The sequence below is a fragment of the Heptranchias perlo genome, chromosome 36, assembly GCF_035084215.1.
Source record: "Heptranchias perlo isolate sHepPer1 chromosome 36, sHepPer1.hap1, whole genome shotgun sequence".
NCBI lineage: Eukaryota > Metazoa > Chordata > Chondrichthyes > Hexanchiformes > Hexanchidae > Heptranchias > Heptranchias perlo.
In genome coordinates this window covers 703,311-716,001 of record NC_090360.1, presented here as the reverse complement: position 1 = coordinate 716,001, position 12,691 = coordinate 703,311, and the positions used below count along the sequence as shown (strand labels likewise).

Genomic DNA, 12,691 nt, shown 5'->3' with positions numbered 1-12,691 from the left:
GTCTGTGGGACCCGTACCCCAGTGAGAGTCGGTGTCTGTGGGACCCGTACCCCAGTGAGAGTCAGTGTGTGTGGGACCCGTACCCCAGTGAGAGTCGGTGTGTGTGGGACCCGTACCCCAGTGAGAGTCAGTGTCTGTGGGACCCGTACCCCAGTGAGAGTCAGTGTCTGTGGGACCCGTACCCCAGTGAGAGTCAGTGTCTGTGGGACCCGTACCCCAGTGAGAGTGTCTGTGGGACCCGTACCCCAGTGAGAGTCGGTGTGTGTGGGACCCGTACCCCAGTGAGAGTCGGTGTGTGTGGGACCCGTACCCCAGTGAGAGTCAGTGTCTGTGGGACCCGTACCCCAGTGAGAGTCAGTGTCTGTGGGACCCGTACCCCAGTGAGAGTCAGTGTCTGTGGGACCCGTACCCCAGTGAGAGTCTGTGTCTGTGGGACCCGTACCCCAGTGAGAGTCAGTGTCTGTGGGACCCGTACCCCAGTGAGAGTCAGTGTGTGTGGGACCTGTACCCCAGTGAGAGTCAGTGTCTGTGGGACCCGTAACCCAGTGAGAGTCAGTGTGTGTGGGACCCGTACCCCAGTGAGAGTCAGTGTCTGTGGGACCCGTAACCCAGTGAGAGTCAGTGTGTGTGGGACCCGTATCCCAGTGAGAGTCAGTGTCTGTGGGACCCGTAAGCCAGTGAGAGTCAGTGTGTGTGGGACCCGTACCCCAGTGAGAGTCAGTGTCTGTGGGACCCGTACCCCAGTGAGAGTCAGTGTCTGTGGGACCCGTACCCCAGTGAGAGTCAGTGTGTGTGGGACCTGTAACCCAGTGAGAGTCAGTGTCTGTGGGACCCGTACCCCAGTGAGAGTCGGTGTGTGTGGGACCCGTACCCCAGTGAGAGTCGGTGTCTGTGGGACCCGTACCCCAGTGAGAGTCAGTGTCTGTGGGACCCGTACTCCAGTGAGAGTCAGTGTGTGTGGGACCCGTACCCCAGTGAGAGTCAGTGTCTGTGGGACCCATACCCCAGTGAGAGTCAGTGTGTGTGGGACCCGTACCCCAGTGAGAGTCAGTGTCTGTGGGACCCGTACCCCAGTGAGAGTCAGTGTCTGTGGGACCCGTACCCCAGAGAGAGTCAGCCCCGTGGGTCTGTACCCCAACTACTTCAGGAGGGAACAAAACTGAGGATCCAATTTGATTTCTTACCTTCCTTTTATGTGAACTATTTTTTTATTCGTTTATGGGATGTGGGTGTCGCTGGCGAGGCCGGCATTTATTGCCTATCCCTAATTGCCCTTGAGAAGGTGGTGGTGAGCCGCCTTCTTGAACCGCTGCAGTCCGTGTGGTGACGGTTCTCCCACAGTGCTGTTAGGAAGGGAGTTCCAGGATTTTGACCCAGCGACGATGAAGGAACGGCGATATATTTCCAAGTCGGGATGGTGTGTGACTTGGAGGGGAACGTGCAGGTGGTGTTGTTCCCATGTGCCTGCTGCTCTTGTCCTTCTAGGTAGTAGAGGTCGCGGGTTTGGGAGGTGCTGTCGAAGAAGCCTTGGCGAGTTGCTGCAGTGCATCCTGTGGATGGTACACACTGCAGCCACAGTGCGCCGGTGGTGAAGGGAGTGAATGTTTAGGGTGGTGGATGGGGTGCCAATCAAGTGGGCTGCTTTGTCCTGGATGGTGTCGAGCTTCTTGAGTGTTGTTGGAGCTGCACTCATCCAGGCAAGTGGAGAGTATTCCATCACACTCCTGACTTGTGCCTTGTAGATGGTGGAAAGGCTTTGGGGAGTCAGGAGGTGAGTCACTCATAAGAACATAAGAACATAAGAAATTGGAGCAGGAGTAGGCCAATCGGCCCCTCGAGCCTGCTCCGCCATTCAATAAGATCATGGCTGATCTGATCCCAACCACAAATCTAAAGAACACAAGAAGTCGGAGCAGGACCCGGCCAAATAGCCCCTGGGCCCTCTCCGCCACCCACAGGGCATTGACCGATCCGAACTCAGCTTCATGTCCAATTTCCTGCCCGCTCCCCATAACCCCTAATTCCCTTTACTTCTAGGAAACTGTCTATTTCTGTTTTAAATTTATCTAATGATGTAGCTTCCACAGCTTCCTGGGGCAGCAAATTCCACAGACCTACCACCCTCTGAGTGAAGAAGTTTCTCCTCATCTCAGTTTTGAAAGAGCAGCCCCTTATTCTAAGATTATGCCCCCTAGTTCTAGTTTCACCCATCTTTGGGAACATCCTTACTGCATCCACCCGATCAAGACCCTTCACAATCTTATATGTTTCAATAAGATCGCCTCTCATTCTTCTGAACTCCAATGAGTAGAGTCCCAATCTACTCAACCTCTCCTCATATGTCCGCCCCCTCATCCCCGGGATTAACCGAGTGAACCTTCTTTGTACTGCCTCGAGAGCAAGTATGTCTTTTCTTAAGTATGGAGACCAAAACTGTATGCAGTATTCCAGGTGCGGTCTCACCAATACCTTATATAACTGCAGCAATACCTCCTTGTTTTTATATTCTATCCCCTGAGCAATAAAAGCCAACATTCCGTTGGCTTTCTTGATCACCTGCTGCACCTGCATACCAACTTTTTGATTTTCTTGCACGAGGACCCCCAGATCTCTTTGTACTGAAGTACTTTCCAGTCTCTCGCCATTAAGAAAATAACTTGCTCTCTGATTTTTCCTGCCAAAGTGCATAACCTCACATTTTCCAATATTATATTGCATCTGCCAAATCTCCGCCCACTCACCCAGCCTGTCTATATCCCCTTGCAGGTTTTTTATGTCCTCCTCACTCTCTACTTTCCCTCCCATCTTTGTATCATCTGCAAATTTTGATATGTTGCACTCGGTCCCCTCCTCCAAATCGTTAATATAGATTGTAAAGAGTTGGGGACCCAGCACCGACCCCTGTGGAACACCACTGGTTACTGGTTGCCAGTCCGAAAATGAACCATTTATCCCAACTCTCTGCTTCCTGTTTGATAACCAATCCTCCACCCATGCCAGAATATTACCCCCAATCCCGTGATTTTTTATCTTAAGTAATAATCTTTTATGTGGCACCTTGTCGAATGCCTTCTGGAAGTCTAAATACACTACGTCCACTGGTTCCCCTTTATCCACCCTATACGTTATATCCTCGAAGAACTCAAGCAAATTTGTCAGACATGACTTCCCCTTCATAAAGCCATGCTGACTTTGTCCTATTAAATTATGCTTATCTAAATGTTCCGTTACTGTCTCCTTAATAATAGACTCCAAAATTTTACCCACCAGAGATGTTAAGCTAACTGGCCTATAATTTCCAGCCTTCTGCCTACTACCCTTTTTAAATAACGGTGATACATTAGCAGTTTTCCAATCTGCCGGGACCTCTCCTGAGTCCAGGGAATTTTGGAAAACTATCACCAAAGCATCCACAATCCCTACTGCCACTTCCCTCAAGACCCTAGGATGGAAGCCATCAGGTCCAGGGGATTTATCCGCCTTGAGTCCCATTATTTTACTGAGTACCATCTCTTGAGTGATTTTAATCGTATTTAGCTCCTCCCCCCCGAGAGTCCCCTGTTTGTCCAGTGTTGGGATATTCTTAGTGTCCTCTACTGTAAAGACTGAAACAAAATATTTGTTCAGCATTTTTGCCATCTCCATGTTTCCCACCATTAATTTCCCGGTCTCATCCTCTAAGGGACCTATGTTTGCCTTAGCCACCCTTTTTCTTTTTATATAACTATAGAAACTCTTGCTATCTGTTTTTATATTTTTTGCTAATTTCTTTTCATAATCTAACTTCCTTTTCTTAATCAATCCTTTAGTTACTTTTTGCTGTCTTTTGAAGAATTCCCAATCTTCTATCTTCCCACTAAGTTTGGCTACCTTATATGTCCTTGTTTTTAGTCGGATACTATCCTTGATTTCCTTACTTAGCCACGGGTGGCTGTCATTTCTTTTACACCCTTTTTTCCTCAGTGGAATATATTTATTTTGAAAGTTGTAAAATAACTCCCTAAATGAACACCACTGCTCATGTACCGTCTTACCCTTTAATCTATTTTCCCAGTCCACTTTAATCAATTCCGCTCTCATACCATCATAGTCTCCTTTATTCAAGCTCAGTACGCTTGTTTGAGAATCAACCTTCTCACCCTCTAATTGGATATGGAATTCAACCATGTTGTGGTCGCTCGTTCCAAGGGGATCCTTAACTAGGACATTATTAATTAATCCTGACTCATTACACAGGACCAGGTCCAAGGTTGCCTGCCCCCTTGTCGGATCAGTTACATACTGCTCAAGAAATCCATCCCTGATGCACTCAATGAACTCGTCCTCAAGGCTGCTCTGCCCAATTTGATTTGTCCAGTTAATATGATAATTAAAATCCCCCATAATTATGGCTGTTCCCTTATTACATGCCCCGACTATCTCCTGATTAATACTTCTTCCAGCAGAGTTGCAACTATTAGGAGGCCTATATACTACGCCCACTAATGTTTTTTTTCCCTTATTATTCCTTATCTCCACCCAAACTGTTTCATTATCTTGATGCTTTGTCCCAATATCATTTCTCTGTATTACAGTGATTCCTTCCTTTATTAACATAGCCACCCCACCTCCCCTTCCTTCCTGCCTGTCCTTCCTGATTGTTAAATACCCTGGCATATTTAATTCCCAGTCGTTGTCACCCTGCAGCCATGTTTCTGTAATGGCCACAAGATCATACCCATACGTAGTTATTTGTGCCGTTAACTCGTCCATTTTATTACGAATGCTACGTGCATTCAGATAAAGAACTTTCAAATCTGTTTTGTGACGCTTAGTTCCTGCTTTTTCCTTTTTTAACACTTTACCTATTACTCCATACCTTCTGTCCCTTCCTGTTACGCTTTCCTCTCTCTCCCTGCTCAGGTTCCCAACCCCCTGCCACTTTAGTTTAAACCCTCCCCAACAGCACTAGCAAACACTCCTCCTAGGACAGCGGTCCCGGCCCTGCCCAGGTGCAGACCGTCCGGTTTGTACTGGTCCCACCTCCCCCAGAACCGTTTCCAGTGTCCCAGGAATTTGAATCCCTCCCCCTTGCACCATTCCTCTAGCCACGTATTCATTTGAAATATCCTCCTATTTCTACTCTGACTAGCACGTGGCACTGGCAGCAATCCTGAGATTACTACCTTTGAGGTCCTATTTTTTAATTTACCTCCTAACTCCCTATATTCTGCTTTTAGGACCTCATCCCCTTTTTTACCTATATCGTTGGTGCCTATGTGCACCACGACAGCTGGCTGTTCGCCCTCCCCCTCCAAAATGTTCTGTAGCCGCTCCGAGACATCCTTGATCCTTGCACCAGGGAGGCAACACACCATCCTGGAGTCTCGGTTGCGGCCGCAGAAACGCCTGTCTATTCCCCTTACAATTGAGTCCCCTATCACTATAGCTCTGCCACTCTTTTTCCTCCCAGCCTGTGCAGCAGAGCTACCCGTGGTGCCAGGAAGTTGGCTGCTGCTGCCTTCCCCTGATAAGTCATCCCCCCCAACAGCCTCTGACCTGCTCTTGTAGCAACAGTATTTATATGGCTGGTCCAGTTAGTTTCTGGTCAATGGTGACCCCCAGGATGTTGATGGTGGGGGATTCGGTGATGGTAATGCCGTTGAATGTCAAGGGGAGGTGGTTGACTCTCTTGTTGGAGGTGGTCATTGCCTGGCACTTGTCTGGCGCGAATGTTGCTTGCCAGTTATCAGCCCAAGCCTGGATGTTGTCCAGGTCTTGCTGCATGCGGGCACGGACTGCTTCATTATCTGAGGGGTTATGAATGCAACTGAACACTGTGCAATCATCAGCGAACATCCCCATTTCTGACCTTATGATGGAGGGAAGGTCATTGATGAAGCAGCTGAAGATGGTTTGGCCTAGGACACTGCCCTGAGGAACTCCTGCAGCAATGTGCTGGGGCTGAGATGATTTGCCTCCAACAACCACTACCATCTTCTTTTGTGCTAGGTATGACTCCAGCCACTGGAGAGTTTTCCCCGTGATTCCCATTGACTTAAATTTTACTCGGGTTCCTTGGTGCCACACTTGGTCAAATGCTGCCTTGATATCAAGGGCAGTCACTCTCACCTCACCTCTGGAATTCAGCTCTTTTGTCCATGTTTGGACCAAGGCTGTAATGAGATCTGGAGCCGAGTGGTCCTGGCGGAACCCAAACTAAGCATCGGTGAGCAGGTTATTGGTGAGTAAGTGCCGGTTGATTGCACTGTCGACGACACCTTCCATCACTTTGCTGATGATTGAGAGTAGACTGATGGGGCGGTAATTGTCCGGATTGGATTTGTCCTGCTTTTTTTGAACAGGACATACCTGGGTAATTTTCCACATTGTCGGGTAGATGCCAGTGTTGTAGCTGTACTGGAACAGTTTGGCTAGAGGCGCAGCTAGTTCTGGAGCACAAGTCTTCAGCACTACAGCCGGGATGTTGTCGGGGCCCATAGCCTTTGCTGTATCCAGTGTACTCAGCCGTTTCTTGATATCACGTGGAGTGAATCGAATTGGCTGAAGACTGGCTTCTGTGACGATGGGGATATCGGGAGGAGGCTGAGATGGATCATTCACTCGGCACTTCTGGCTGAAGATAGTTGCAAACGCTTCAGCCTTGTCTTTTGCACTCACGTGCTGGACTCTGCCATCGTTGAGGATGGGGATGTTTGCAGAGCCTCCTCCTCCCGTTAGTTGTTTAATTGTCCACCACCATTCACGACTGGATGTGGCAGGACTGCAGAGCTTTGATCTGATCCGTTGGTTGTGGAATCGCTTAGCTCTGTCTATAGCATGTTGCTTCCGCTGTTTAGCATGCATGCAGTCCTGAGTTGTAGCTTCTCCAGGTTGGCACCTCATTTTTAGGTACGCCTGGTGCTGCTCCTGGCATGCTCTTCTACACTCCTCATTGAACCAGGGTTGATCCCCTGGCTTGTTGGTAATGGTAGAGTGAGGAATATGCCGGGCCATGAGGTTGCAGATTGTGCTGGAATACAATTCTGCTGCTGCTGATGGCCCACAGCGCCTCATGGATGCCCAGTTTTGAGCTGCTAGATCTGTTCTGAATCTATCCCATTTAGCACGGTGGTAGTGCCACACAACATGTTGGATGGTGTCCTCAGTGCGAAGACGGGATTTCATCTCCACGAGGACTGTGCGGTGGTCACTCCTACCAATACTGTCATGGACAGATGCATTTGCGACAGGTAGATTGGTGAGGATGAGGTCAAGTAAGTTTTCCCCTCGTGTTGGTTCGCTCACCACCTGCCGCAGGCCCAGTCTAGCAGCTATGTCCTTCAGGACTCGGCCAGCTCGGTCAGTAGTGGTGCTACCGAGCCACTCTTGCTGATGGACATTGAAGTCCCCCACCCAGAGTACATTCTGTGCCCTTGCTACCCTCAGTGTTTCCTCCAAGTGGTGCTCAACATGGAGGAGGATTGATTCATCAGCTGAGGGAGGACGGTAGGTGGTAATCAGCAGGAGGTTTCCTTGCCCATGTTTGACCTGATGCCATGAGATTTCATGGGGCCCAGAGTCAATGTTGAGGACTCCCAGGACCACTCCCTCCTGACTGTATATCACTGTACCGCCACCTCTGGTGGGTCTGTCCTGCCGGTGGGACAGGACATACCCAGGGATGGAGATGAAAGGACGATGCTGGTCCTGTTCCATGGGCTGAGCTGAACCCCAGTGAGCAATGAGCTACTCGGTTACATACCTGAGATGAGCACCGTTATTTTTAACAGAAATTTCCTGGAATTAAATCTGCGTGGTTTCCATAAAAGGTGATCTGCACATTCGCTCTGTGGTGAGAACAATATTTATGCCTGTCAGTGTCTGGTTGTAAATCTCACCCCATATAATGGAGAGCAGGCCTGCTCAGCACAAATCTAAAGGTGCGAGTGACTATAAGGGGCTGCTGAAGATCTGCGTTCTCAGACAATGTCGATCGTTTTATTCCTGCTGATTTGCTTCATCATCGTGTGTTCTGCAACTCACCCAATCCCAGACAGGAGGAGGGTCAGACTGACCGGGCACTGTAGGATGAACATGGCCCCTATCTGCCAGCACCCCCACTCCAGAGTGTGCAGACCAAGCTCTCAAACCCCATCTCACTCCAATCGGTATCTGTGTTACACAAGGAGAATGGCCCGTGAGTTACGTCACAGGTTACGACCTCCGCCATCTATCACAGTCTCCGCCACCCTGAATGTTTACAGTGTGGGGTCATGAGTAACATCAGTCAATCATCTGCGCACAGATGTATCAAGCAAGTCACTGGTGCATTGTTTGCTCGAGGCACCAGTGACAAAGAACCCCCAGGAGTAACGAGGAATTGCAGGCACTGTAACCCTACAAGTGGAAAACGTTCTAAAGTACAAAGAGGTGCAAACAGTATTCATGTGGCCACACCCCCTCCCTGGCCGATCCCATCAACCATATCAACAGGAACAGATTCCACATTCTCAATGTTTGTGACCAGAGGCACCACCTCATCCCAGTGAACGCTCTCCCTCCTGGTACCTGCCACAATGGCCTCATTTTAAGACAGTCCTCCATCCACACCCTTCCCACCAGCTGGGGCAAGTGTCTTGGAGGCTAATTCCACCTCCTACACATTATTCAATTGTTCATCCACTGTTGGTGAAGTTTGGTTGCTGGGAGAGGAGAAGGAAGTGTCACCAGACGACAACCAGACGACAACTACACTTGTTCAATAAATAAAGAACGGACATTTAGTCACCACCTCTGGATGTCCCAAATCACTCCACAGCCAAAAAATACCTCTTTCTGAAGTGTAGTCACTGTTGTAATGTCGGAAACGTGACAGACAATTTGCGCACAGCAAGATCCCACAAACAGCAATGTGATCAAGACCAGATAATCAGTTTTAGTGATGTTGGTTGAGGGATAAATATTGGTCAGGACACCGGGGAGAACAAGGGGCTTTCGTTTAACGTCTTATCCAATTGATGGCGTCACTGACAGTGAAGCACTCCCTCAGTACTGACCCTCTGACAGTGCAGCGCTCCCTCAGTACTGACCCTCTGACAGTGCAGCGCTCCCTCAGTACTGACCCTCTGACAGTGCAGCGCTCCCTCAGTATTGACCCTCCGACAGTGCAGTACTCCCTCAGTATTGACCCTCCGACAGTGTAGTACTCCCTCAGTATTGACCCTCCGACAGTGCAGTACTCCCTCAGTACTGACCCTCCGACAGTGCAGTACTCCCTCAGTACTGACCCTCCGACAGTGCAGCGCTCCCTCAGTACTGACACTCCGACAGTGCAGCGCTCCCTCAGTACTGACCCTCCGACAGTGCAGCGCTCCCTCAGTACTGACCCTCCGACAGTGCAGCGCTCCCTCAGTACTGACACTCTGACAGTGCAGCACTCCCTCAGTACTGACCCTCCGACAGTGCGGCGCTCCCTCAATGCTGGATTGGAAAGTCAGCCTAGATTTTGTGTTCAGGTCTCGGGAATGTGACTTGAACTCATGACCTTCTGACTCAGGAGCAAGAAAGGTCCTCGCTGAGTCACAGCCGACACCAAATGGACCAATGGGGGAGCAGATTAACTAAGTGAACTGACCACTGAGAAACTGACAATAACCAAATGAATGACCCAATGAGATGGAAGGATACATTGGGGGTCACAGTAATAGCATTGAACTGTCGAAAAGGTTTAAGTGATTAAATCGAGAGGGATCATCCTTACTTTGTTTTGAAGTAAAGAACCACACAGAGCATTGCAACCACTGTCAGTCCGATGGTGATGCAGGTTATTGACATGATCTGCCGTTGATACATTTCCTCACTCTCTGCGAACAGAAACACAGGCAGAAAACATCAATGTTTACCACATTTCTGTGTGTGTGTGATTGGTGCGAGGGGTCAGTGTTGGTGCGAGGGGTCGGTGGGAGTTGGTGCGAGGGGTCGGTGTTGGTGCGAGGGGTCGGTGTTGGTGCGAGGGGTCGGTGTTGGTGCGAGGGGTCGGAGTTGGTGCGAGGGGTCGGTGTTGGTGCGAGGGGTCGGTGTTGGTGCGAGGGGTCGGTGTTGGAGCGAGGGGTCGGTGTTGGTGCGAGGGGTCGGTGGGTGTTTGTGCGAGGGGTCGGCGTTGGTGCGAGGGGTCGGTGGGTGTTTGTGCGAGGGGTCGGTGTTGGTGCGAGGGGTCGGTGTTGGTGCGAGGGGTCGGTGGGTGTTTGTGCGAGGGGTCGGTGTTGGTGCGAGGGGTCGGTGTTGGTGCGAGGGGTCGGTGTTGGAGCGAGGGGTCGGTGTTGGTGCGAGGGGTCGGAGTTGGTGCGAGGGGTCGGTGTTGGAGCGAGGGGTCGGTGTTGGTGCGAGGGGTCGGTGTTGGTGCGAGGGGTCGGTGGGTGTTTGTGCGAGGGGTCGGTGTTGGTGCGAGGGGTCGGTGTTGGTGCGAGGGGTCGGTGTTGGAGCGAGGGGTCGGTGTTGGTGCGAGGGGTCGGAGTTGGTGCGAGGGGTCGGTGTTGGAGCGAGGGGTCGGTGTTGGTGCGAGGGGTCGGTGTTTGTGCGAGGGGTCGGTGTTGGTGCGAGGGGTCGGTGTTGGTGCGAGGGGTCGGTGTTGGTGCGAGGGGTCGGTGTTGGAGCGAGGGGTCGGTGTTGGTGCGAGGGGTCGGTGTTGGTGCGAGGGGTCGGTGTTGGTGCGAGGGGTCGGTCGGTGTTGGTGCGAGGGGTCGGTGTTGGAGCGAGGGGTCGGTGTTGGTGCGAGGGGTCGGTGTTGGAGCGAGGGGTCGGTGTTGGTGCGAGGGGTCGGTGTTGGTGCGAGGGGTCGGTCGGTGTTGGTGCGAGGGGTCGGTGTTGGTGCGAGGGGTCGGTGTTTGTTTGGAACGAATGATCACCGAGATGTTTACACTTGAATGTTTGATGATTTTGGGAGTGCAGGTGTGTGACTGACTGATTTATACCATAAATCGATCAATTATATAAATTCTCTGCCAGAACAGTTTGACTGACGTTCAGAGACTGTCTCCCGAGGCAGAACACATGGAATAGTTTCACTGCTGAGAAAGGTGATTTGAAGCAAAGTGCTTTTGCTGATTCTGCAGAGTTCTGGCTACCAGCTGCTGATTTTGGGAGCTATTCCTTTTTTGGTTAGTGCAAGGCCCAGGTGCAAACATTCTGTCTCCTGGAATCCAGCACAGTCCTCAGTACCGAGAGAAAGCACAGCAGGATATTCGAACGAGTTCAAGGAGGGCCTGTAATGTCCCAAAGCCTCGCTGGGTAATGCCCAGTGAGTGTGGAGCTGAGCCATGCAGACCAGATCTGATCAGGGGTCTGTGTTGGTGCCCTGACCTCCAGCTCAGCTGGGATCAGTAACACAGCTCAGATAATCGACCAAACCCATGTGTATATCAATGGGGAGGAGAGAGGCACAGACAAAACACAGACACAGACAAAACACAGACACAGACAAAACACAGATACAGACACAGACAAAACACAGACTCAGACAAAACACAGACACAGACAAAATATACAGAAGCACAAGGAGAGAGGCAGACAAATAAAGGGATAGACACACACAGAAAGAGAGATAGAATAAAGAGTTGAGTCCATACCCATGAATTCTATTCCCAGATGTTCTGCTGCATTAAGAATTTTCACAATGAGGGAGAGAGAGAGACAATATCATTAACCAATATCGTTAACTTCATGCAATCTGATTGTTGATGAGATTCACTGTTGAAAAACATCGAGGCCGAGGATTCCATTCATTCTCGTGTTGCTAACCACACATTCAGCCCATTCTCCCTTCAGCATCAGGCAAACGAGCCACAGGTATTTCAGCGAGCTCTGATGTCATGTTGCTTTCCAATCCTCTCTGGCTACAGGCATGGTGCCGGAGGATTGGAGGACTGCTAATGTACCGTTGTTTAAAAAGGGAGAGAGGGATAGACCGAGTAATTACAGGCCAGTCAGTCTAACCTCGGTGGTGGGCAAATTATTGGAATCAATTCTGAGGGACAGGATAAACCGTCATTTAGAAAGGCACGGACTAATCAAGGACAGTCAGCACGGATTTGTTAAGGGAAGGTCATGTCTGACTAACCTGATTGAATTTTTTGAGGTGGTAACAAGGAGGGTCGATGAGGGTAACGCGTTTGATGTAGTCTACATGGATTTTAGCAAGGCTTTTGACAAGGTCCCACATGGCAGACTGGTCAAAAAAGTAAAAGCCCATGGGATCCAAGGGAAAGTGGCAAGTTGGATCCAAAATTGGCTCAGCAGCAGGAAGCAAAGGGTAATGGTTGACAGATATTTTTGTGACTGGAAGGCTGTTTCCAGTGGGGTCCCACAGGGCTCAGTAAGAGGTCCTTTGCTTCTTGTGATATATATTAATGATTTGGTCATAAATGCAGGGGGCATGATTAAGAAGTTTGCAGATGTTACAAAAATTGTCCGTGTGGTTGATAGTGAGGAGGAAAGCTGTGGACTGCAGGAAGATATCAATGGACTGGTCAGGTGGGCAGAAAAGTGGCAAATGGAATTCAATCCGGAGAAGTGTGAGGTAATGCATTTGGGGAGGGCAAACAAGGCAAGGGAATACAGAATAAATGGGAGGATACTGAGAGGTGTAGAGGAACAAAGGGACCTTGGAGTGCATGTCCACAGATCCCTGAAGGTAGCAGGGCAGGTAGATAAG

The 12,691-nt window shown here is 50.2% G+C and overlaps 1 protein-coding gene across 1 annotated transcript in view; it reads right to left on the bottom strand.

Moving 5' to 3' along the window:
* Positions 1-12,691, bottom strand: part of LOC137303908 (pro-neuregulin-3, membrane-bound isoform-like) — a 578,922-nt gene that overhangs the window by 25,415 nt on the left and 540,816 nt on the right. Inside the window, exons 8-9 of the mRNA XM_067972321.1 lie at positions 11,607-11,633; positions 9,743-9,845 (exon numbers count right to left, since the gene is read on the bottom strand). Coding sequence (XP_067828422.1) covers positions 9,743-9,845; positions 11,607-11,633 — 130 coding nt within the window. The remainder of the gene's footprint in view (positions 1-9,742; positions 9,846-11,606; positions 11,634-12,691) is intronic.